This window comes from Microcaecilia unicolor, chromosome 14, assembly GCF_901765095.1.
Source record: "Microcaecilia unicolor chromosome 14, aMicUni1.1, whole genome shotgun sequence".
Lineage (NCBI taxonomy): Eukaryota > Metazoa > Chordata > Amphibia > Gymnophiona > Siphonopidae > Microcaecilia > Microcaecilia unicolor.
Window position 1 is genome coordinate 35,887,869 of NC_044044.1, and position 23,191 is coordinate 35,911,059.

Consider the following 23,191-nt stretch of genomic DNA (forward strand, 5'->3'; position numbering starts at 1 on the left):
GTGTCTTCCTCACTGAGACCCTCGCACGCGGTTCTGCCAGTCGCTGTGTCTTTCTCCCTGAGACCCTCGCACGCAGTTATGCCAGTCGCTGTGTCTTCCTCCCTGAGACCCTCGCACGCGGGTTCTGCCAGTTGATGTGTCTTCTTCCCTGAGACCCTCACACGCGGGTTCTGCCAGTTGATGTGTCTTTCTCCCTGAGACCCTCACACGCGGTTCTGCCAGTTGATGTGTCTTTCTCCCTGAGACCCTCACACGCGGTTCTGCCAGTTGATGTGTCTTTCTCCCTGAGACCATCGCACGCGGTTATGCCAGTTGATGTACTATAGATTTTGGCAGAAATAGAAATAGATGGTGTGCTGTGTCTGTCTTCTGCAGTTTCAGACTGGGTTAGTTATACTGTTCTCGCTTGCTGATTTTTCTGCAGTGTGGAAGTTATCCGACTTGGACACAGTTACTTCATTAACTGGGATCGTAGGATGTTCTGCATAAGAAAGAACACTGCAGCTGAGGCACGAACCACCACCCTGAATGAGGAGCTTGGCCAGGTGGAGTACATCTTCTCTGACAGACGGGGACTCTGACGCAGAACATCATGCTGTTTAATAAGTGCTCAATCAGTGCAGGAGCTACGGTGAGTCCTCACTAGGAGACATTGTGCTGTGAGCACAGCAAGGAGGAACGCTATGCAGGAAATGAATGTGAGGTTCAGGAGACTGAGGCTGAAATGTCAGACGCTGCTAAGGTGTGGTGGGAGCTGAGTGTCTGCCAGGAATAGACAACTGGTAGCATCTGACAGCTGGGGAAGCTAAGAGGGTGCTTTAGTGTGACTCTTTTACTCATCCCAAGTGGAAAGCTAGATGTCGATTTTCAAAGGATTTACACCTTAACTTTAGGGATTAGAGTAATAAAACAGCCCTTCTGAAAACTGTCCTTGGGCTGAGATCCTAATTTAGGGACTTCTTTTCACTACACACCCAGATTTATGTTCCTACAAAGTACACAGCTATGGCATCAGGTTAGGACAACAAATTAATCTAGTGCTGATTTTACCTTAGGATCCTAAATCACAAGTTTGAGTGGGAGGAGAGTAGCACAGTAAATTATGGCTAGGCTGAGAAATAGATATTTTTGGGGGGAAATGTACTGAATACTATGACAGGATGAGCGTGGAGTGTGGATTGTATTTTTTGTTAAATGCCTTGGGTTTTGGGGGTTTTTTTTAAGAAAAGATGATGGAGAGAAACATGATGGCAGATAAGGGCCACGGTGGCCCATCCAGTCTGCCAATCCTCCTCTCTTTAAGCAATCCCACTGTGCCTGTCTCATGCTTTCTTAAATTCAGACACAGTTCTTGCATCTACCACCTCCACCCGGAGGCTATTCTACACCTCCTCCACCCTTTCCGTGAAAAAGCATTTCCTTAGATGACTTCTGAGCCTATAACCTCTTAACTTCATCCTATGCCCTCTCATTCCAGTTTTCCTTCATTTGAGATGAAGGTTCACCTCCTGTACATTAATGCCACAGAGATATTTAAACATCTCTATCGTATTCCATCTTTCTTCCGAAGTCTACATACTGAGATCTAAAAGTCTGTCCTCATTCTCTTTATGACCGAGATCTCTGACCAATGGACCAACTCCATCCATCTTTTTGAAGTTGTGGTCTCCAGAACTGCACAGTATTCAAAATGGGGCCTCACTGTCGTCTCTTTTCATCCTCTCCCTATACACCCGAGCATCATTCTGGTTTTGACTATCGCCTTTTCTACCTGTTTGGCCACCTAAGATCGTCAGATACGATCACTCCCAAGTCCTGCTCTTCTTTCATACACAGAAGTACTTCACTTCCTATACTATACCTGTTCTCTTGGATTTCCCAAGTGCATGCCTCTGTATTTTTTAGCATTAAAACTTAGTAGCCAATTGCTGGACTATTCTTCAAGCTATCCATACCCTCCGGTTTGGTATTATCCGCAAAGAAAGAAACCTTATCAGACAGTCCTTCCGCAATATTACTCACAAAGATGTTAATTAAAAAAAAAAAAAAAGCTGGTCTAAGGAGCAATCCCTCGGCACACCACTGAAAACATCCTTTTCCTCAGAGAAAATTCTATTCCTTAGCGTCCCCCCGGACCGGATCAGGATTGGACTGATGGGTTATGCACGCCTACCAGCAGGGTGAAGACTGAGAAAAAAAAAATCTGGTCCAAGGACCAATCCCTCGGCACACCACTGAAAACATCCTTTCCACAGAGAAAATTCTAGTTGCTACTATCCCTCTGTCTCCTTCCACTTTAAGCAGTTTTTAACTCAGTCGGTCACTTTTCAGGGCACTCAGTTTATTTATCAGTCGCCTATGTGCAACCATGTCAAAGGCTTTGCTAAAATCCAAGTACACCAGATCTAGTGCCCTCCCATATCCAACTGTTTGGTCACCCAGTCAAAGAAATGAGTACCCTCAGATGTATCCCATCAGGCCCCATCGAGCTCCTCACGACCACACATCTGTTCCCATTTGCTTTCTGCAGTCCTACCCCATTCTCTGTGTCTGTGGATACACACTCATCTTCCTTGTCTCATCACCTCCTCGTAACCTTGGGGTGATCTTTGACTCCTTTCTCTCGTTCTCTGCACATTTTCAGCAGACTGCTAAACCTGTCACTAAATTTGTCCTTTCCTTTCTGAGAACACTCCCCAATTCCTTATCCACACCCATCACCTCTTGCTTAGACTATTGCAACTTGCTTCTCACACATCTCCCACTTAAGCCATCTCTCTCCCCTTCAAAATTCTGCTGCATTACTTATATTCCGCCAATGTCGCTGTGCTCATAGTAGCCCTTTCCTCAAGTCACTTCATTGACTCCCTAACCGTTTCTGATACAGTTCAAACTCCTCGTATTGACTACAAGTACATTCGCTCTTCAGCTCCTCAGAACATCTCCACTCTTCCCTGTGAGCTCTGTCTATTAGGTAAATCTCTCTTGTCTGTACCCCTTCTCCTCCTCTGCTAACTTCAGACTTGTTCCTTTTATCTTGCTGCACCATATGCCTGGAATAGACTTCCTGAACCAGTACGTCAAGCTCCATCTCTGGCCGTCTTCAAATCTAGGCTAAAAGCCCACCTTTTTGATGCTGCTTTTAACTCCTAACCCTTATTCACTTGTTCAGTACCCCTGTCTGTTTTATCATTACCACCTTAGTAATTCTCTTATTTGTCCTGTTTGTCTGTCCTGATTAGATTGTAAGCTCTGTGGAGCAGGGACTGTCTCTTCATGTTCAAGTGCACAGCACTACTATAGAAATGATAAGTAGTAGTTTTGTTGTGTGAATTGAATACTGTATTTCCTGGAAATGTCCAGTTTCTTTAAAACGTGATCTGTTTTGAACCACAAGGTATATGGCAGAATACAAATAGTGGTGTTAATGTTAATTAGAACATAGAACAGAAATAATGGTTAAGCAATTCAGTTTTATCCTTATCAGTTTGTTTTAATGAAATAAATAGGCAAATTAATTATAGGCAGGGCCAGCCCATCCATAGGTGACTAGGCATTCGCCTAGAGTGGCATACTTCATGGTGTGGCACCGATGTAGCATTCTGCATATATAGAAGCTATTCATGGCCTTCATCCACATATGCTGAAGCTTTTCGTATCCCACCCTGTCCGCAAACACAGATGCTCAAGGCCCTGCTCTGGCAACATTGAATCTTATAAATGCTGACTTGCCCGGAGAAGGGAGGTAAGCCCTGAATACTTTGTGAGGGGGTTGGGGAGTAGAGGGAAGGAAGGCGAGAGATGCAGGAGACTATAAGGGGAAGGGAAATAGTGAAGGAGGGAGCTAAGGAAGGAGAGAAATGCTGGACACTATGGTGGGTGATGCCTGTACTGTAGAATGGAAGGGAAGATACTGGAAATAGGGGTGAGCTCCCCCGTAATGGGGGGTGAGGGGGCACATCTGAAGTTCAGTTAGGTTGCCAAATCCCTTTGGGCCTGCCCTGATTCCAGTCCTAAATAAGTTTTTTACTTTTAGTTTCCAAATTTCAGCTGAAAGCCTACATTACTGAAGTTGGTTGAGAATATACTTATGATGCCAGACTGAAAGCTTGCATTCTTCGTTTCCTGAGCCTCTTCAGCAAAGATCACTTAAGTTTTGCTTTTTAGGTGATGTTATTGAAGTCCTGGGAACCAAAGACAGCTTATGTGAGGTGAGTACTCTTTACCTTGCCCTTGCTTCTGCTTCTCTCTTCTGTTGACCACGTGGGTCCTCTCTTGCTTTTATTTTCTCAGCATTTCTCATTTCATGCTCTTCTATATGACACAAGTCATAGAAGAGGCATTCAAACAAGTAGCAGCTGCAGATTTGGGGTATAGACGCACTTTTTCAGAGTCTGTTCCCTTTGAAACTGGTATAAAATCTGCAGACTGTTGTCCCACGTGTATACTCTTTTTTTCTATAGAGAGACGAACCTGCCGATTTCTCTTTTAACCCTTTGGCTGATGACAAGTTCTCTTTCTCGGATTCAAGTTTACTGGAGGCAGTGAAGGTGGGGTCCCCTCTAGTCCATGACTTCTTTCGCCTGCTCTCATTATGTCACACGGTTATGTCAGAAGAAAAAAAGGAAGGTGAGATTAAAGGATTTGCTTTTTCCTGGTCCATGTGTTGCTGCTGGAGTCACATGCAATTTTGGGCATCTTTGGAGACAGTAAACTCGAAAGGGATGTGTAATTTCATGTAGTTCTTTTTCTCTTTGCAGGTGACATGAATTTCCAAAATAGTTTCTGACTCTTTTGGGGGGATATAACCACTGGGGAGGTGCAAGGTTTGTTCAAGCCTTCACAATTCTTTCCAAGGGGCCTGAAGATGTGATCCTGGAGCTGGGATTTGTATCCCTGGGTTTCTGGCTCTTTGGAGGAGAGTTTGAATGCTTGGGGGAGGAGGTTTAATTGAGCTTTTAAAAATTGGCTGACATCGAGCATCTATATTTAGTAACCTACATCCATTAATTTAATATGGATTTTTATAAACTGTACTGGATACGGGGCTTGATGGACTTTCGGTCTGTCCCAGTATGGCAATGCTTACGTGCATACCCTTGTGAGATTGGGATTAACATCTGAATGTAGTTTCCCAACAGAATAATCTGAATCATAGTTACCTGATGCTAGGGTCCACCTTGGGATGTCAACGCCTAAGAAAAAGATCTGGGTTTCGTTGTAGATAATACGCTGAAATGCTCTGCTCAGTGTGCAGCGGCCAAAAAAGCAAATAGGATGCTAGGAATATTAGGAAAGGGATGGTGAATAAGACCGAAAATACTATAATGCCTTTGTATCGCTCCATGGTTTCATCTGCACCTTGAGTATTGCGTTCAGTTCTGGTCACCGTATCTCAAAAAGATATAGTTAATTTTGGCTCTTAAAACTAAGCAATATGAATTTTGAGCTGAAAATTTAGTCGCTGAGCATGCTTGAAGTTAACTTCGCTGTAGGTATTTGTAGAAATCATAGACCAGTTGGAGCATCCAGTCTGCCAGTGCAGTGAAACAGTGGGTTTCTGAGACTATGAACTGTGTTGTTTTGCTGATGATATATGAGTTTCTCCTGGTTGGCTAGCAGATGGCAATTGTTTTCTTTAAAGATGTGACAGTTTGTTCTCTTTTTCCTGCCTAACTGTGAGGTAATTAATTGGTCTCAGTTTGGAAGCAGAGAGAGAAAGACCTCTCTGCTGAGACCCTGAGATCAGTATATTGTCTAACTGGTGAGCAGCTATGTTTCCTGTACTTTCCAGGCACTATTCATGTAGTGATAAAATGTTTAGATAGTTTATAATTAATCCTATTTCAGTTACCTGTTGTTGTGTGCTGTTTTCCCCATCAGTTTTATAGTTCACTGTTCAATATTTTATGAAAATAAACTAATTGTTTGCTCTGCTTGTCTGGACTGACTAAGAACAATGGTGGTTTGGGTCTGTGAGTGCTTTCTGGGAACTGTGTGGCCTCCAGTAACCTGGGGATAATTTGAGAGTGGGAGACTTGCCCAGAGACGATTGTGACCCAGTCTGTGGGAGGAGGGTGCTAGCGTAGAGCACATTCGGCAGGTGCAAGCAGACCTGAGCTATGCTAGAGATAAACCCTCCAGGTGGCCGCAGGGTTAGCCCCAAGCAGGTGACTAAGCACTTCGTGACAGCCTAGTTGTATCTGTCTTCATCTTTCTAGCTAAGATCCCTCCCAGCTGGACGTTTGACCATTTGCAGGACATTGCTTCTTATCTAAGCTGGTTTTGTCATCTCCCTTTTTGTGTGTGTCATTCCTACTGCCATCTGTATCAGTTCTACATGTGGCATGATTCTGTCCCTGTGTTTAGTTTCCACCATCCCTGCTGTTGGCCACTATGACCTGCACACGGAAAAGGAATGGCGGGATATCAAGCTTTTTTAATAAACGTAGACCTTCTAGATGTCTGCCACTCTTTTAGAAAGAAGTACCGTATATACTCAACTATGAGCCCCCAAAAAAGGCCAAAAATTGGGATCTCAGCTTAGTCAAGGCGGCACATTTCCCCCGCCCACTTGCGATGACTGGCATTTCTCTTACCAGTAAGCCTGACACTGGCAGACACAGAAGTAAGTGCAAGCAGGGCCAGTCAGGGCCGTGAGCATCTTCTCATGCTCAAGGCCTGCCACCTCCCGAGGGGGAGCCAGTAGGCCTCGAGCATTCGCAGATGCTCAAGGTCTTGGACCGGCCCTGCTTGCAGTTCCTTCGTGTCAGCACCCAAGCTTGCCAGGAAGAGAAATGCCAGTTACTTCGGCTTTGGGAGGAGGGGAAGATGTGCCAGAAACTGCGGGGGAAGGGGAGGGAAGACAGAAGTTATCGGTCACTGCGGGAGGAGGATGGACAGCGAAGAGGGAGAGAAATGCCGATCACCATGGGATAGGAAGACTTGAATAAAAGCCCTCAGCTTAATGTTGTCCTGGCTTATATTCAAGTATATGGTACTCCCTCATGTTTTCTGTGACTTTCATGACCCCTTAACCTCAATTTTTCTTTTCCTGTTCTTGTAATTCATTGAAACATTTGAATGTTTCACCATTTCTACCCTACTCCCTCCCCTTCCAGCAATACACAAAAACATAATTACTGAAAGATGCAAATGTTGACAGGTTTTATGTAGAGTTTACCCAGGAATTCTGTAATAGAAGTGTATAAGGCTATCCTTGTCACTCTGGGGGGGGGGGGGGGGGGGGGGGCACTGGAAACAGGTAGACATACCCACTCAGGCTCAGCTTCACTGCCTAGGCCAGTCCCCACCATTCTCCTTCCCTCTTTCATCCCTTCTTCCTACCAGTAGGCTGACGCCTTATTCTGCCTTTCCTGCTGTGCTGACAAACTCTCTGCTCTTACCCCTATATTGCCCCCCGCAGGAATCTTAAAATCTGGAAATTCTGTGTTCCACAGAATTATTCCAGAAATAATATTTTGAATTCTTTTAAACTGCTTTTTGTACGGTTTGCGCTGTAGGCCTTATAACATTCTAATACCTTTCTCTGAACAGTTTTCAGTCATTTTCATAGCTCCTGCGTATGCATAGTCAAGGATGGAGGGGTGATTTTGTGGCTCTTTGCAGTTGGGATATAATTGCTTAGGGGCAGACAGGGGTTTTCAGAATCCCTGATGTGTTGAGAGAATTTGATTATTTACTTGATACACCACTAATTGCATAATTGTATGAAGTCTGGCTGTTCAGATTGTTGTGAATCCCTAATATGTTTAGAAGGATGCCAAGTTCTTATCTGCCTCCTTGTCACAGGAGAACTGTACTACAAAGCACAGTCCCCCGATGAAGGCGCTCTTGTCACTGCGGCCAGAAATTTTGGCTTCGTGTTTCGTTCCCGTACTCCAAAGACTATCACTGTTCATGAAATGGGAACACCAATTACCTACCAGCTTCTAGCCATCCTGGATTTCAACAACCTGAGAAAAAGGATGTCTGTTATTGGTGAGATATGGGAAGAAATCAAAAGGACAGAGCACTGGAAAAGATAGAAAGCTGGGGAGGGAGTTGGGAGAGGGCTGAAAATGGGACTTAAATAGGGTGAGATGGGAGAGAGGCTGGAAAGGCTTTGGAGTGACTGAGCGTGAAAGTGGTGGTTTAGAAGGGAGAAAACAGCAGAATTTGATGAGATTTTTGGCCTGTTCTAGTGCGTGATCCAGAGGGGAAAATCCGTTTGTATTGTAAAGGAGCTGACACCATCTTGTTGAGAGACTCCACATTTCTAACTATGAGCTAATGATTGCCACCACAGAACACCTGAATGTGAGTTTTTGGCTTTTTGCACCCCGCTGGTGTTGAGAGTGTGTGCTCAGTTCTTCTCGCTCCAGATGTCCTTCACGACTGGATGTTCTTGCGCAGGAATATGCTGGGGATGGCCTGCGCACTCTGGTGCTGGCCTATAAGGATCTGGAGGAAGATTACTATGAGCCTGGGCAGAGAGATTGCAGGATGCTAGCACAGCCGTGGAGGGTCGTGATGACAAGCTGACTACAGTGTATGAAGAAATTGAACAGGATATGATGGTACGTGCTTTTCCTCATTGTAAGTGTGCATGTCTTTCTCAGTGTAAAACATACATGTATTTCTTGGTGTGTCTATATGAGTGTTATCTGTTTACACTGTCTTACATGTAGGGTATCGGGTGGTACATCGTTTGTGTCTGTATTTGGTGTGTTCCATACAGATTTTGGTTTGGTAGATTGGTTTTCTCTTATCTGTGGTTGTGTGGCTGTGTTTGTGAAACCTTTGCATGTGGGGTAGGTTTGTAAATAGTTGGTTATTGATGTGGGTATCCTGTTTACAAGGAGCCCAACGTACGTTTTGCTGTTTTATAGCTGCTGGGGGCGACGGCTATTGAAGATAAATTGCAAGAGGGAGTGCCTGAAACCATCGCCATCCTGACACTCGCTAACATCAAGATCTGGGTTCTGACTGGAGACAAACAGGGTATTATACACCCCAACACACCTTCTCATACTTGTGCCTTTAATGGTGGTGGTTGGGAGGCGAGGATAGGGGAGGGCAGACTTATACGGTCTGTACCAGAGCCGGTGATGGGAGGCGGGACTGGTGGTTGGGAGGCGGGAAATACTGCTGGGCAGACTTATATGGTCTGTGCCCTGAAAAGGACAGGTACAAATTCAAGGTAAGGTATACACATATGAGTTTCTCATGGGCAGACTGGATGGACCATGCAGGTCTTTATCTGCCGTCATCTACTATGTATTTACTATGTAACTCTACTACTGAAAAATAGGGGTGTATTTGTTAGCGTGTATTCAGTTTGTTTGGACATCGTAAAAGCTCCAGTGTGTGCAAATCGCTTGTACAACCTACAGGTTTATATTTATATATATATATACTATAACTGATATGTATGCATTAGAAAGTTTTACGTCACATACATTGCACACATTAAATGTGTAGAATTAATTGAAAAGGACCCAAAAATCGGGAATATGTCAGGAAATCAGAAAACAAACTGAAAATATTTTGGCCGTGCATATCCCAGCTGAAAAGGTGTGAGCAAAATCCTAAGTCGTTATCGTCATCTTAAGATCTTCTAATAACACTTCCTTTCCTTCCTGTTACCTTCATTTTTTTTTCTATTCCTTTCCTTGCCAGATATCCAGTTGCTATCAGCAGTAACTCCTTCAGATTAGATTGGGGAGGGGGGGAACAGGGGACAAAGACACTCAAGAAGCGGGAGGTATATGCAAGGACACAGCTTTAACGAAGAGGCTGTGACTTCATGCTATTTCTTCTTCCCTCAGAAACAGCAGTGAATATCGGCTACTCGTGCAAGATGCTGACAGATGACATGGCTGAGATATTTATTATCACTGGACACACTGTGCAGGAAGTGCGGGAAGAGTTGAGGTGAGGGTCTGAAGTAAAGCAGCATCTTTGGGAGTAGCAGGGAGAAGTTGAATATAGGAGTTTGAGGTGAATCGGTGACTCTAGGGGAGCAGAAAGAGTTGAGGTGAAGCATCGACTCTGGAAGGGGAAGAGGGACTGCAGGATAGTAATGGCTGTACAGCTAGCAGGAAACAGTTAAGACTTTCAGCATGCAAGAGTGCCTTACCATTTCATTTCTTTCAGGCAAGCACGGGTGAAAATAATTGATACCTGTCGATGTGTTGAAAATGGTTTTTCCTACCCAGAGGAAGTGCCGTCATCCCAGATCACTTCTATACTGGAGGCTGTCACTGGAGAGTATGCCTTGGTCGTTAATGGGCATAGCCTGGTAAGAGGACCTGTTGCTGGTCAGGTAACACTTGCATATGCATTCCTAGTAAGAGACGTGGAATTAGAGAAGGTATAGAGAAGGATGACGAAAATGATAAAGGGGATGGGATGACTTCCTATGAGAAAGGCTGAAGCGTCTGGGGCAGTTCAGCTTGGAGAAGAGACGACTGAGGGGAGATATGATAGAGGTCTATAAGATAATGAGTGGAGTGGAACGGGTAGACGTTAATCGTTTCTTTACTCTTTCCAAAAATACTAGGACTAGGGGGCATGCGATGAAGCTACAAAGTAGTAAATTTTATACGAATCGGAAAAATGTTTCTTCACTCAACATGTAATTAAACTCTGGAATTGTTGCCAGAGAGCTTGGTAAAGGCGGTTAGCTTAGCGGGATTTAAAAAGGGTCTGGGCGGCTTCCTAAAGGAAAAGTCCATAGACCATTATTAATGGACTTGGGAAAGTCCGCTGCTTATTTCTGGGATAAGCATCATAAAATGTATTGAACTTTTCTGGATTTTACCAGGTATTTGTGACCTGGATTGGCCACTGAAACAGGATGCAGGACTTGATGGACCATTGGTCTGTCCCAGTGTGGCAATACTTATGTACTTATGTATGGTACTTGTGTCTGACACATGAGGTGACTTGTATTCTCACATAAACGTAGAACATGACTGTAGGAAAAGAACCGCCTGTTCAGTCTCCCCAATCATACCACCTACTCAGCTCTGCAGTTCTTTCCTCTCCTCTCTTCTGCTCTGTTTGAAGTTTGATATTGTCCTCATCTGTACTAGGAAGCTGTTTCATTCATCCGCCACTCTTTGCTCTTGCCATTGAAAAGGCCTGCCTCCTGTGTATTTATAACTGGGGGGGAGAAAACACGCTGTTTCACAGCTCCCTCACTGCGTTGGTGCAGTTCCTTTTTTTCCTCTGCATCTCAGTTGCTTTGTTTTTCCATGCTTAGTAGTTCCTCTTAGGCCTGAGTTCCAGTCGGGGTTTATTTTTACCTTTTCATGGTGATTAGCCCCTATTTTCCAGCCCCCAGTTTGATTTTGGCCACGGAAGGTTCCCAGTGGCTTTAAGCGCATTGCTGAATAGGACCATCTCTGGCAAGGACACCCGTTCTTGGTGTCTTCAGTGTTTGGGGCCTGAACATACCCCTTCCAGCTGTGTTCTTTGTCTTCATATGAAGAGAGGACGCAGCTGGCCAGAGAGGCTCAAAAAGATCATTTTTGGAGCCCGGTCTGTATCCTTGACTCAGTTATCAGCGTCAAGCCTTGCACATGGTTGCAAGACCCACTCGATGCACACCCATTGGGAGTGAGTGTGCATTGAGCAGGTCTCCACCTGCCTCGATGCTGGTCACTGTGCAGGGCCCCGGGACCGCATAGCACCTGACACCGAGATGACGTGGGGATTCAACATTGTCTTCATCAGCACCGAGGAGCATTGATGACCGGTATCAGGTGAAAGCCAAGAAGCATCGGCATCAATCCCCCTTGATACACAATGCTGAGACCTCCGAGGCACTGAGGGATTCGGTTCCCAGGAAGAGTCTGTGCCGAGAGGACCGGTCCCCCTCCATTTAGAAGGTACCCACTTCGACCCCAACGCCCCAGCCTTTCCCGATGGCCTCCCCTGATGGCCCTACAGACAGTCCACTCAGCATTTTTTTTTTTTTTTATTCCAACGGGATGGGGGTTGCCATCGGGAAACGCACCATTTCCCAACTGGCTGAGAGATCTGCATTTCATTAATTTATGCCCAGGCTGGGCTAACTCTTGAGGGTCATGTCGGTAGCCCACTTGAGGTCAGCCTCTATTGAAGATGTTTGCAAGGCTGTGACGTCCAGCAACTCCGCCACCCCCATCCTGATTTGTTCTGTTCCAGGCTGCACTCTCACACAGTTGTGTGTATATATAGTTTTTTGAACTGGCCGTTTCGAGTTCCACTTGACCTCTGGTGATGGTTTTCTATGAGCCTGGTAGCTAGGGATTCCCACATGTGAGAATACGGCCTGCTTGTTCTCTGAGAAAGCAAAGATGTACTCGGAAGACAGCAGGCCATTCATTCTCACATGCCTTCCCACTTCCTCTTGGGATTGTCTTCTGTTTGGTAGCTATCCTATTGTACTGCAGGTCCTGCGCTCTTGCGCATGCGAGGTGGGAATACTACATATGCTGTTTTAAAACTATAATACACTCACGCGTTCTGCACCGGGCGACGTGGATGATGTCACCCACATGAGAGAATGAATGGGTCTCTTGTTAAAATTATCCATTTGCTCTGTTTTTCAATGTATTAAAATGTTATCTCTCACAGTAGTAGTTCTACCTTCCTTTCATTGTTTAATAACTTTAGAACAGTCCTGTGTAACCTCCTCCAAATATTTTTTTTATAACCTTTTGAGAGTAGAAACTTCTTGGATAGATCTAGAGCCAGCCTTTTTTAGAACCATCCAGTTACTCTCCAGGGTCACCACCACAGGGTTTTGCATATCCAAACCAGCTCCGCTGATCACTTGGGCAGCCAACAACTCACCAGGTGTGAGTCTATCAACACAGGGTCCACGTTCATCTCGTGTGTTCGCTGAACATGGTGGCAGGTTGTAAAGGAGCAACCTGGGCCACAGTTTACACCTTTTACAAAACGCTACTGCCTGGACTTAGCCTCAGATCAAGATGCAGCTTTCGGCTAAGCAGCTGTCTGGAACCTTTTTCTTCCCTAAGATGTTTATTCGGGACCTCTAGGCCATCATGACAACCACATTATGGGGGAAGGTTGTCAATGTGAGCCACTGTTAAATCGGGTTATTTTAGCACAAGGTCACATTTTATGCAGTGAAACCACATGTGGTAAAATAATGTGACGACAGTAGTCCACGTTGATAGCTCCCCCCCCCAAGTGGCCCTGAGCTGGGGACTCACCTTCAAGCATGGCTGCATTCCCCAGATGTCTACGGAGAACCTCTATTACAGGTAAGCAACTTTGCTTTCTCCTCTGCTTCCAAACTCTGACTTTCCACACAGGCCTCCTCAGCTCCCCTGCAAGTCTCTTGGTCATGCTGACATTGTAGCTTTATCCCTTCCATTTTCTTTTCCTAGGCTCATGCACTGGAAGCAGACATGGAGCAGGAGTTCCTGGAGACTGCGTGTGCATGTAAGGCCGTAATCTGTTGCCGGGTGACTCCAATGCAGAAGGCGCAGGTGGTGGAGCTGGTTAAGAAGTACAAGAAGGCTGTGACCTTGGCCATTGGTGATGGGGCCAATGATGTCAGCATGATCAAAAGTAAGCAGCTGATGAGGAAGACCAGGGAAGAAAAGGGAAATGGGTGCAGGAGTTGCTCAAGGCGAGTTATCAATCCCAAAAGGACTTGCTGACTTAAGGCCTCATTTACCAGCATGCATTAGGTTATTGCAATTTGATTCAATAGTTTTAGACTTTTTGTTTGTATTTATGCTGCTCGTGTCTGATTTCATGTATCATTTATTTCATATGATTCTTAAATTTTTTTGTAGTTATGTGTCTGTTTATACTGTTTTGTTTTAAGCCTTAACTTATTCTAGTTAAGTGAACAGTGAGTACCCAAATTAAATTAAAAATGCATTAAATCACATGAACACATTTATACATATTAAATAAGGGCCAAAGTTTGCAGTGGAGGACAAGTGAATTTTTGTAGGGTTATGGTTGAGATTTTATGTATATTGTTGGGTTTTTAAGAATAACTGTTGAGATGTCGAGTAGTGTGTTAGAAGAGCCGGATTCAGCACTGCCTTCATTTTACTTTGCAGCTGCCCACATTGGAGTTGGAATCAGTGGTCAAGAGGGGATCCAGGCTGTGCTAGCGTCCGATTATTCCTTCTCCCAGTTCAAGTTTCTGCAGCGACTGCTCTTGGTGCATGGCCGTTGGTCCTATTTACGAATGTGCAAGTTCCTCTGTTATTTCTTCTATAAGAACTTTGCTTTCACCATGGTTCACTTCTGGTTTGGCTTCTTCTGTGGATTTTCTGCCCAGGTGAGTCAACTTGGGACATGTAGTCCTTTTCTAGGCTACTGCTGCATTGCCTTCCCCCCACCCCACTCCCTGGGCAGATTAAAGAAGTGCAGGAGAGTACAAAATTCTTCTTCCGGAAGTATCTCTTGCTATATGTAAGTGTTAGTGACACTGCTCATATTTGTTATTTGCATGTGCTTTCTCCATTCAAGGCCCTGTTACTCTACTGGGAGGAGAGGGGAGCTAGTGTCAGTTTCTGTATTAAGAGACAGATTATTGCCAAGTCTAATATACTTGTATATTAAGGACATAATGGACGGCACCCAGGTGTTAAATGTTGCTCTGGCTCTTCTTTTTGCAGACTGTCTATGATCAGTACTTTATCACTCTCTATAACATTGTCTATACATCGCTACCTGTCCTTGCAATGGGAGTGTTTGACCAGGTAAGTGACTGCCTACGTTAAATTGGTGAGAAAAGTGTGGGCTGTGACTCCATTCAGCTTAGCGTTTTGAAAGCAGTCGCCCTGAACACACACACACAGTCCAGTGCGTTTCTTTTTGCCCTGAATTACCTGTTTAATGGAAGCATTCCAGTCCCGGAATTCCATTTTTTTTAAATCATTTTGTAAGTCCTTTTCTCTGTTTATCTCAGATTTTCTTCCATTTTCCTCCTGTTAGCTTGAGATGTCTTCTTGAATAAATGGTCCACAGTTTAGCAGCTAAGATTTAATGTTAAAAAAAAAATGCAAGTTCATGCATTTGGGCTGCAAAAACCCAAGAGATCAGTACAGTATAAGTGGTGAAGTACTTCTGCACATGAAAGAGGAGTGGGACTTGGGTGTGATCGTATGTGAGGATCTTTAGGTGGCCAAACAGAAAAGGCACCAGCGAAAGCTGGAAGGATGCTTGGGTGCATAGGGAGAGGATGATGCCCCTCTATAAGGCTCGTGAGACCTCATTTAGAATATTGTGTACCATTCTGGGTGGCTACTAAAATGGTCAGTGGTCGTCATAAATCTCAATATGTATACTTTGGAAGAATGCAGGAGAGGGGAGATATGATAGACACTTAAATACCTACATGGCATAAATGCACTGGAGGTGAGCTTTCTTTCAGTTGTATGGGACGAGGGTGAAAGGAGAGAGATTCAGGATCTACAAAAATTAGAAGAATGATCTAATGTGCAGCAATTAAATTTTAATGCAAGGAAAGGAGGAGGTGGATAATTCCCCCATGGAAGTCATTGATGAGACGTCATTTAGACAGTAGCATAAATGTTATAACAGGGAGCTAAGAGTTAAGCTTAACTTGCACGCACAAGTTTACAGAAGTGCTAGCAGGACACCTAAGTGTTATTTTGTCAAGGTGAACATGTTGCTCTCCCTGACGCACATTACGTATGCTCTTGCCACATTTATGCGCTGTCTGTGGCTGGAGTAACCATGGGCATGTAAATGTAAGATGTGCCTATACTGGGTTAAGCTAATATCTGTAATGGAATCCAGAATAGACTCCCACTTAGACAGTTCCAGTGAGCAGTCCCAATAAATCAATGTTTTCTAAAGAGGAGCAAAATATAACTGTCCGGCATATATGAAAAATAGACTTGTCTGTTGCACTAATACCGGGATGGGAAACCTCAGTCCTCAGGGGCCGCAACCCAGTCGAGTTTTCAGGATTTCCCCATTGAATATGCATGAGATTTATTTTGCATACAATAGAGGCAGTGCATGGAAATAGATTTTATGAGAGCCAATAGATTCCAAATATAAGCCTGGGAAAATTGTTACATTTTTAGATTGTTTTGGAAACATTTTTTAATTTCAGTGTTACACAGTCGTGGGTACAATGTGCTCTCTGGCACACTTCACAGCGTGATGACCGACAAATAATTAGCACAGACGAGCTTGTCACATTTCTGCTTTTACACATCCTTTACTCACCCTTTGGTTTTTGTTTTATGCATCCAAAAATAATACAAATAAAGTGCTGCAAAACCATATTTGTATTTAAATGCAACATATGTAGCGACTTGCATGATTTCCAGTTTCTGCCCATGTTCTGTGTTGTCTGTATGTGGGTTTTGAAACTTTACTAGTAAAGATATTTCAAACATAAATGCAACAAATGTATGAACCCATCATACATTGCACATATGACAATTCATTGTTCATGTAACAACACATATCTGCCGATCACAGTCTGCTTCAGGGACCATTCATGTGCTCTTGCTATCCACCCAGCGCTTTTGGACAAGATCCCGAGGAAAGGTCCGTAGTCTGTTATTGAGATGGACATGGGGGAAGCCACTGATTGCCCTGGGATTGATAGCATGGAGTGTTGCTATTTGGGGTTCTGCCAGGTACTTGTGACCTGGATTGGCCACTGTTGGAAACAGGATACTGGGCTTGATGGACTATTGGTCTTATGTCTTCTGCAGTACTGCTCGCGGTCTTTCAGCTAAACAATTCTGCCTTTATCAGCTTTGCACATATTCCTTCCCTTCACCTTTGATTCTTACAATGTCACTTTTGCACTTCCTCCTATCTTTAACATATCTAAAAAAATATCTTGTCCCCCCCTCCCCCCACTTTACCATATTGGCTATTTTTATTTCTTCCATTTTGCCTCTTTGCTTTCCTACCAGCTTCTGCCTGACTTCCTCTTCTGCGATCTCTTGTACTTTACAGCTACTACCCTTGAGAACCAAAGTGACCTCCTTTTCCCTTTACTTTTATTTACTTTTCTTACAAAAATATTTGTTGTCCTTAAAATAGCTTCTTTCAGTTTAGTTTTCTACTTTTCCCAGTTGTTCCCATCCAGCTGACAATTACCTATTTAACCCTAAGTCTGCTTTTCCCAAGTTTCAATGCAAAATTTCCAGCAGGTAAAATAATCACCAGTGAAGCTTTCTTCCTCTAGCAAGTCCTCTCTCGGCACCTCTTCAGGATTCTTCAGACATTTAAATACTGAAAGGTATTAATAATCCAGCAAATCTTTTGCAGAGAGGGAGAAGCTGTAGAGCTACAGTTCATAAATTGAAGTAAACAGAGTAATATCAAGAAATGTTTGGGGGAAAGGGTGGCGGATCCCTGCAATGCCTTCCCAGTGCAGGTGGTGCAAAATAAAACCGTGACAAAATTCAAAAAGGCTTGAGATAAGCACAGAGAATCCCTATAAATCCGGAGGATGACTCGAAGCGCAAAAATTAAAATGGCTTTTGAATAAGGTGTACAGGGATGTGACCTACCCAGAGCGGCATGTACAACCCTCTCTGCTTGATTCCTGATTGCTGGCAACAGTGTGATGCACTGTCCTCCTTTTCCTTTTTCCCTGTTGTTCTTATTTTCCCTTCATTTGTTTCCTCTCTTTATAAGTCTGCCTTTGTTTCCCCAGCTTCCACCTTCCCTCCTTTAACTTTACATTGTAAACTGCTTAGATTAACTTAACAATTTGTGTGTTTCAAATAAATGTGAAGGTTGAACATAGAATCAAGCTGCACAGAGCAGCAGGTTCAGTTCTAGCCTTATTACTGGGCAGACTAGATGGATCAGGCTGTTTTTTATCTGCTACTATTTACTGTAATTCTTTATGGAAACGGTGGTAGATGCATGGAATGGCTTCCCAGCGGAACTGCATCTGAATTCAGGAAAGCATGGGACAAGCACAGAGAGACGAAGGGATTGTAGAGCTAAAGAGTTATAATATATCTGGCAACATTTCCTAGGTTTGTGCTCTCAACCTAGGAAATGATGGGGCTGGTGGTTGGGAGGCGGGGATAGTGCTGGGCAGACTTATACGGTCTGTGCCAGAGCCAGTGGTTGGGAGGCGGGACTGGTGGTTGGGAGGCGGGGCTAGTGCTGGGCAGACTTATAAGGTCTGTGCCAGATACAGTGGTTGGGAGGCGGGGCTGGTGGTTGGGAGGCGGGGCTAGTGCTGGGCAGACTTATATGGTCGTTGCTAGAGTCGGTGGTTGGGAGGCGGGGATAGTGCTGGGCAGACTTATACGGTCTGTGCCCTGAGGAGCACAGGTACAAATCAAAGTAGGGTATACACAAAAAGCAGCAAATATGAGTTATCTTGTTGGGCAGACTGGATGGACCGTGCAGGTCTTTTTCTGCCGTCATCTACTATGTTACTATGTAACCTTCATTTTTCCTGTCTTTCAGGATGTGCCAGAACAACGCAGTCTTGAATACCCAAAGCTGTATGAACCAGGACAACTGAACTTGCTGTTTAACAAGCGGGAATTCTTTATCTGCATTGCTCAGGGCATTTATACAGCTGTGTTTTTGTTCTTCATTCCCTATGGGGTCTTTACAGAAGCTGGCCGGGATGATGGGACTCAGCTGGCTGATTATCAGTCCTTTGCTGTCACTGTGGCAACCTCACTAGTGATTGTGGTCAGCATGCAGGTGCGTCAGGTTCACAAGACAGGATTAGTATATTACTGAAACGGTGCCCGATTAGCTGTGACCTTTCTCCTCTCCTCCTTGCAGATTGGGCTGGACACAGGTTACTGGACAGCCATTAATCATTTCTTTATCTGGGGAAGCCTGGCTGTGTATTTTGCTATCCTTTTTGCTATGCACAGTGATGGACTTTTTGCGATGTTCCCCAACCAATTCCGCTTCATAGGTGAGTGCAAGAGGAGTTGCAGGATTCAGGGTGTAGCTATAGCTCTGACTTCTTAGTTCTGCTTTTCTTATTACTGTCCTCGTGTCCGTACTGCTGGCATTAGATAGTCGGTCTCCCAGTTAGCAAAAGCATTGATCGGTCCTTGCCCTCAAAGCAATTAAGGGAAAATACAAGATCAGCTAGAATCTAAGGCACTGCAAAAAGAAAGTAAACTGTTTAGACTAGATGGGCATTACGTGGTGTTGTGTTCCTCAGTGAGTTGCACCAAGCAGTAGCTGTGGTCTGTCTCACAGTTGCTTCTCCTCCTGTGGTTTGGGGTTTTCTTCCAAACAGGAGTGAAAGGGGAACTAAACAGTCATCCACCTAGAGCCATTAAAAAGCATTGCTTTAGCATACATACCAAACCAGTCCAGAACCTGTGGGTTATGTCCATGACCAGCAGATGGAGACAGAGAAACAAAGTAGTTGTGTGTGATTCACCCTCTAAAGGCACCGTTCAGCAACAGAATACTCCAATATTTTTCTGTGCAGCTCTGGAAGCAGCTCCTAGGCCAGTTGGAAAAATGGTAACCAGTTGAGACAAGGGAAGCTCCACAGTCACGTTTTTTTTTTTTTTTAATGGTTCTAAGATAATGAACATCTGAGAAGTTTGAGAATTCTCCCCTTCCCCTCTATCACCAGTACCTTCATTCTTGAAAATAAAGAGTCCTGCTGCACCTGTTAGTTGGACCCTGAAGGCAAGGGAATATTTTATGTCCTTCATTCAGCTTCTTCTGAACTGTAAGTCCAGGGAGTTATTTGAGCAGCTGCTGGGCTGCTCCTTTCATCAGTTTGGCATTTCTGAGTGGGGGGGGGGGGGGGGGCTCAGGTATTCTGCCACACTCATCTTTACAGAGACTTGACAGAAGTTCATGCTAGGCTGCAGCCCAGCCTATGACTTACTGGAGTTGCCACTTGCATGACTGTTTCTTGGCAGACTATTAGCAGGGTGCTTTTGGCCTTTGCCTTCTGTAGTCCATCCGGCTAAGGCCGGCACTCATTTACTGACCAAAAGTGAATGAATGGCTGAGCTGACCAGAAATACCCAGAGTGGGATTTGACCTTGAGTCATGGATGGCACCTTGAGGTCTCCTGATTGACATTATTGAGTATTTCCTTGTAATATTCTGCCTGTTGTGGACTGTGCTTGCACTATAGATTGTGCTGTTTTGCTGGACACCTTGTTTGTGACCTACACTAATGAGATGTTACTTTTGTTTCCAGGTAATGCTCAGAACACTCTAGCACAGCCCACAGTCTGGCTCACCATTGCTCTGACCACAGTAGTGTGTATAATGCCAGTCGTAGCTATCCGTTTCTTGAAGCTGGACTTGAAACCTGAGCTCTCGGACACGGTAAGGGACAAAATGAGCATGGAACTCACATCTGGTTACTAGGGCACAGTAGAAAAGACTGACTCTCTTTAGGGACACAGTTACTGAATAAAGATCTTTCATACTCGGTGGTTTAGTCTGTGCAAGAGGTCCATCTGAACAGATAAATGAATTGCAATAGCCAAAAATTATCCATTCCTCAGAAAAGGGTTTTCAGACCAAAGCGTTTACGTATGCATTTGTATCAGATTAAAAGCAGAGAGTTCCACATTTATCCTGGAGTAACTAAATTTGAACTGTTCTACCTTTAATCCCAAAGCAGTTCCACAGTGTGAACAAAGTGAAACCTGATTCATTGAAAATATGAAAGGTTGGTGAATTATACGGATTAAAGCTGCTGTTTTTGGATTTCACTTCTTCCTACCCTTGAAGCTGGCACTGCTCATGGGGGTAGTCCATAAACCTTTCGCATACTGCTCAGCTCTTACAAGGGAGTTTTGTCTTTTAATTGCCATAATCTCTCTGCATAGAGTACTGCAGTACACAGCAATGGACGCTACCACCTCTTGCCTCACCAGGCTGTACAGTTTGTTCAAGACTTTTTGGTCTAAGCTTTAAAAAAATAGATTCAAATCATAGCTGTGAGGTGAAAATAAGGGAGCTTCCTGTCGCATTTATCCTTTGCTCTGAATACCAAAATCACGAGGTCTTCAGTGCCCGAGAGGTTCTGGATTTCTACCAGGTTCTTTCTCTTTTTCAAACTGTATCAACTTGAAGCAACAAGAATGTCTGTCATGGTTTCTCTGCCTTCTTGTAGGAAGGCCAAAATGGGAACGGATATACACAGCTCACTTGAGGCCAGAGAAGTTGTCACTGTGCAGATGCCCTATGGAAATAGGCGTTTTTCTAGAGTTACTGCACGTAAAATCCATATTAAGAAGAGTCCCAGCTAATGCTCATTTCTTCCACAGAGTTTCTCTTGTTCGTTTTCAGCTACTCCTCACTGTCTTCTCTTTCCTCAGGTCCGATACACCCAACTGGTCCGTAAGAAACAGAAGCCACGCCAGCGTGCCATGCGGAGGGTGGGTCGTACAGGGTCCCGACGTTCTGGGTATGCTTTCTCCCACCAGGAAGGATTTGGTGAGCTCATCATGTCCGGGATGAACATGCGTCTCAGCTCACTGGCGCTTTCCAGCTTCACCGCACGATCCAGTTCTAGCTGGATAGACACCTTGAGGAGGAAGAAGAACGACACCAGCAGTAGTCCCAGTGCAGACAAGACAGTGAAGGTGTAAAAGAAATTCCTAGGACTCCTTGTGCATCTCAAGCCTCATATGAAAGGCTCAGCTGCAAATAAGCAAAGCAGAAGAGGACCCAAGAGCCTCTTGCCCTGTGAGCTTCTAGCTAACATGTCCTCCGTCCCATAAGTGACTGTGCGCCATTAACCATCACAGACACCAAAGATGGGATGAGCTCAGGGATCTGGACGGTAAAGTCAGGTGCTGTAGTCAGTAGTAGATGTTGAGCTACAGCTGTGCAACAGATCATAGTACTCTCACTCCTAGCTTAGCTACCTGGATCAGAATAATGGAAGCTTCTTTGTAATAATGCAGACCAGACAAATCACAGAATTGTTTCTGGTTTCCCAGTGAAAATTGGTACAAATGGGGGAGCCTTAGGTGTACGTGCAGGCTGATGGCTTTGGACTCACATGGTAATGGGTGTAAACACACACACAGCTTTGTTTTGTAAGCTGGATGAGGAAACCAAGTCCTTCAGATAGACAGCTCTTATTTCTCTGAAACAAGAGTAAGGAGGTGGGGGGGGGGGGGGGGGGGGGCAGAGATTAGCTCTCTGTAGTGGCTGCTGGAATAATCCTGATCTGATCACACATCAGTATCCACAATGACTTTCATGCTGCTCACTGTGATTCATCTCTTGGGAGCAAGAAATGTTTTAAAAATCAGACCTTATTCAGTTGTTGCTACACAGCTACAGCTTAGAATTACTGTTTCTACCTTTGAGCCAAGTATCATGACATTGTCTTAATTTCAAGGACTTTGGGGTGAGAAAGCTTAATGCCACACAAGCCAGTAGGGCAAGACCAGACCACAGCTGTTCCCCTTTCATATCCTCTGAAGGAAGCTGAGCCCTGCTTATTTGTAGGGGGGAGAACAGGACTCGGAGCCCTGCCCCTGTAGCTGAAGGGAAGGTGTTAAGTATTACCTCTAGAGCTATTGCTGACCCTTCGTCCTTCTACCCTAGCCTCAGGTGCAGAATCACCAAACCCAGAGGGTAAAAGGAATTGCATCTTCCCTTTCTTATTTGGGTTTGTCTTTCTTTTTTTGTTTTTTAAATCTTAAGTCAAATGGTGGCAAATACATGGCTGGAAAAAGCCAGGAATGAGAGGGAATCTTAGCCCTGTTGTGTCAAACTCTTTCTTAAGAGATGATATAGAAATATAGTAAAAGATATCTATATATACTGTATTCTTAAACATACAGTTAAAATACTGTCTCATAATGTCTATCTTTCGGAAGGAGAGGCAGACTCAGTTTTTATACCAAAGAGTACATTACTTTTTTCATATGTTTCTTATGTGTATATATTGATTCTATAAATACATGTTCTGAGCTTTTCTCTCTGTTTTTAGGGGGAGAGGTATATGCAAAGTTCAGTTTTGCTGTAATTACTGAACATTCTGTATAATTTATTACATATTTCTATACTAGCATATTGTATTGTTCATTGGTAGAATATGCATTTTTTATATAAAAAGCTTGTTTCTGAAAATATTTTTTCTCGTGCTTATTCGGCAGAAGTGAGTTTCAAGATAGATATACAGTGCAATCCACTTAAGTGCAAGGGTCTTGGA

General features: G+C 44.2%; 1 protein-coding gene and 1 long non-coding RNA gene across 2 annotated transcripts in view; one reads left to right on the forward strand and one right to left on the reverse strand.

Moving 5' to 3' along the window:
• Nucleotides 1–23,088, forward strand: part of ATP8B2 (ATPase phospholipid transporting 8B2) — a 49,860-nt gene extending 26,772 nt beyond the window's left edge. The window contains 19 exon segments of the mRNA XM_030187269.1: nt 425–564; nt 567–635; nt 4,168–4,211; nt 4,464–4,629; nt 7,813–8,001; nt 8,205–8,261; nt 8,264–8,319; nt 8,416–8,482; nt 8,485–8,579; nt 8,892–9,003; nt 9,831–9,936; nt 10,159–10,303; nt 13,410–13,593; nt 14,100–14,323; nt 14,664–14,747; nt 18,475–18,720; nt 18,805–18,943; nt 20,207–20,337; nt 21,339–23,088. Of these exon segments, the coding sequence (XP_030043129.1) occupies nt 425–564; nt 567–635; nt 4,168–4,211; nt 4,464–4,629; nt 7,813–8,001; nt 8,205–8,261; nt 8,264–8,319; nt 8,416–8,482; nt 8,485–8,579; nt 8,892–9,003; nt 9,831–9,936; nt 10,159–10,303; nt 13,410–13,593; nt 14,100–14,323; nt 14,664–14,747; nt 18,475–18,720; nt 18,805–18,943; nt 20,207–20,337; nt 21,339–21,611 (2,527 nt within the window). The 3' untranslated portion in view covers nt 21,612–23,088.
• LOC115457712 lies at nt 2,537–14,701 on the reverse strand. Its single transcript, XR_003939993.1, has 3 exons — nt 14,690–14,701; nt 2,744–2,749; nt 2,537–2,663 (listed from the first exon to the last, which is right to left on the reverse strand). It is a non-coding gene; the product is annotated as an uncharacterized LOC115457712 (long non-coding RNA).
• Nucleotides 23,089–23,191: the final 103 nt, after the last annotated feature.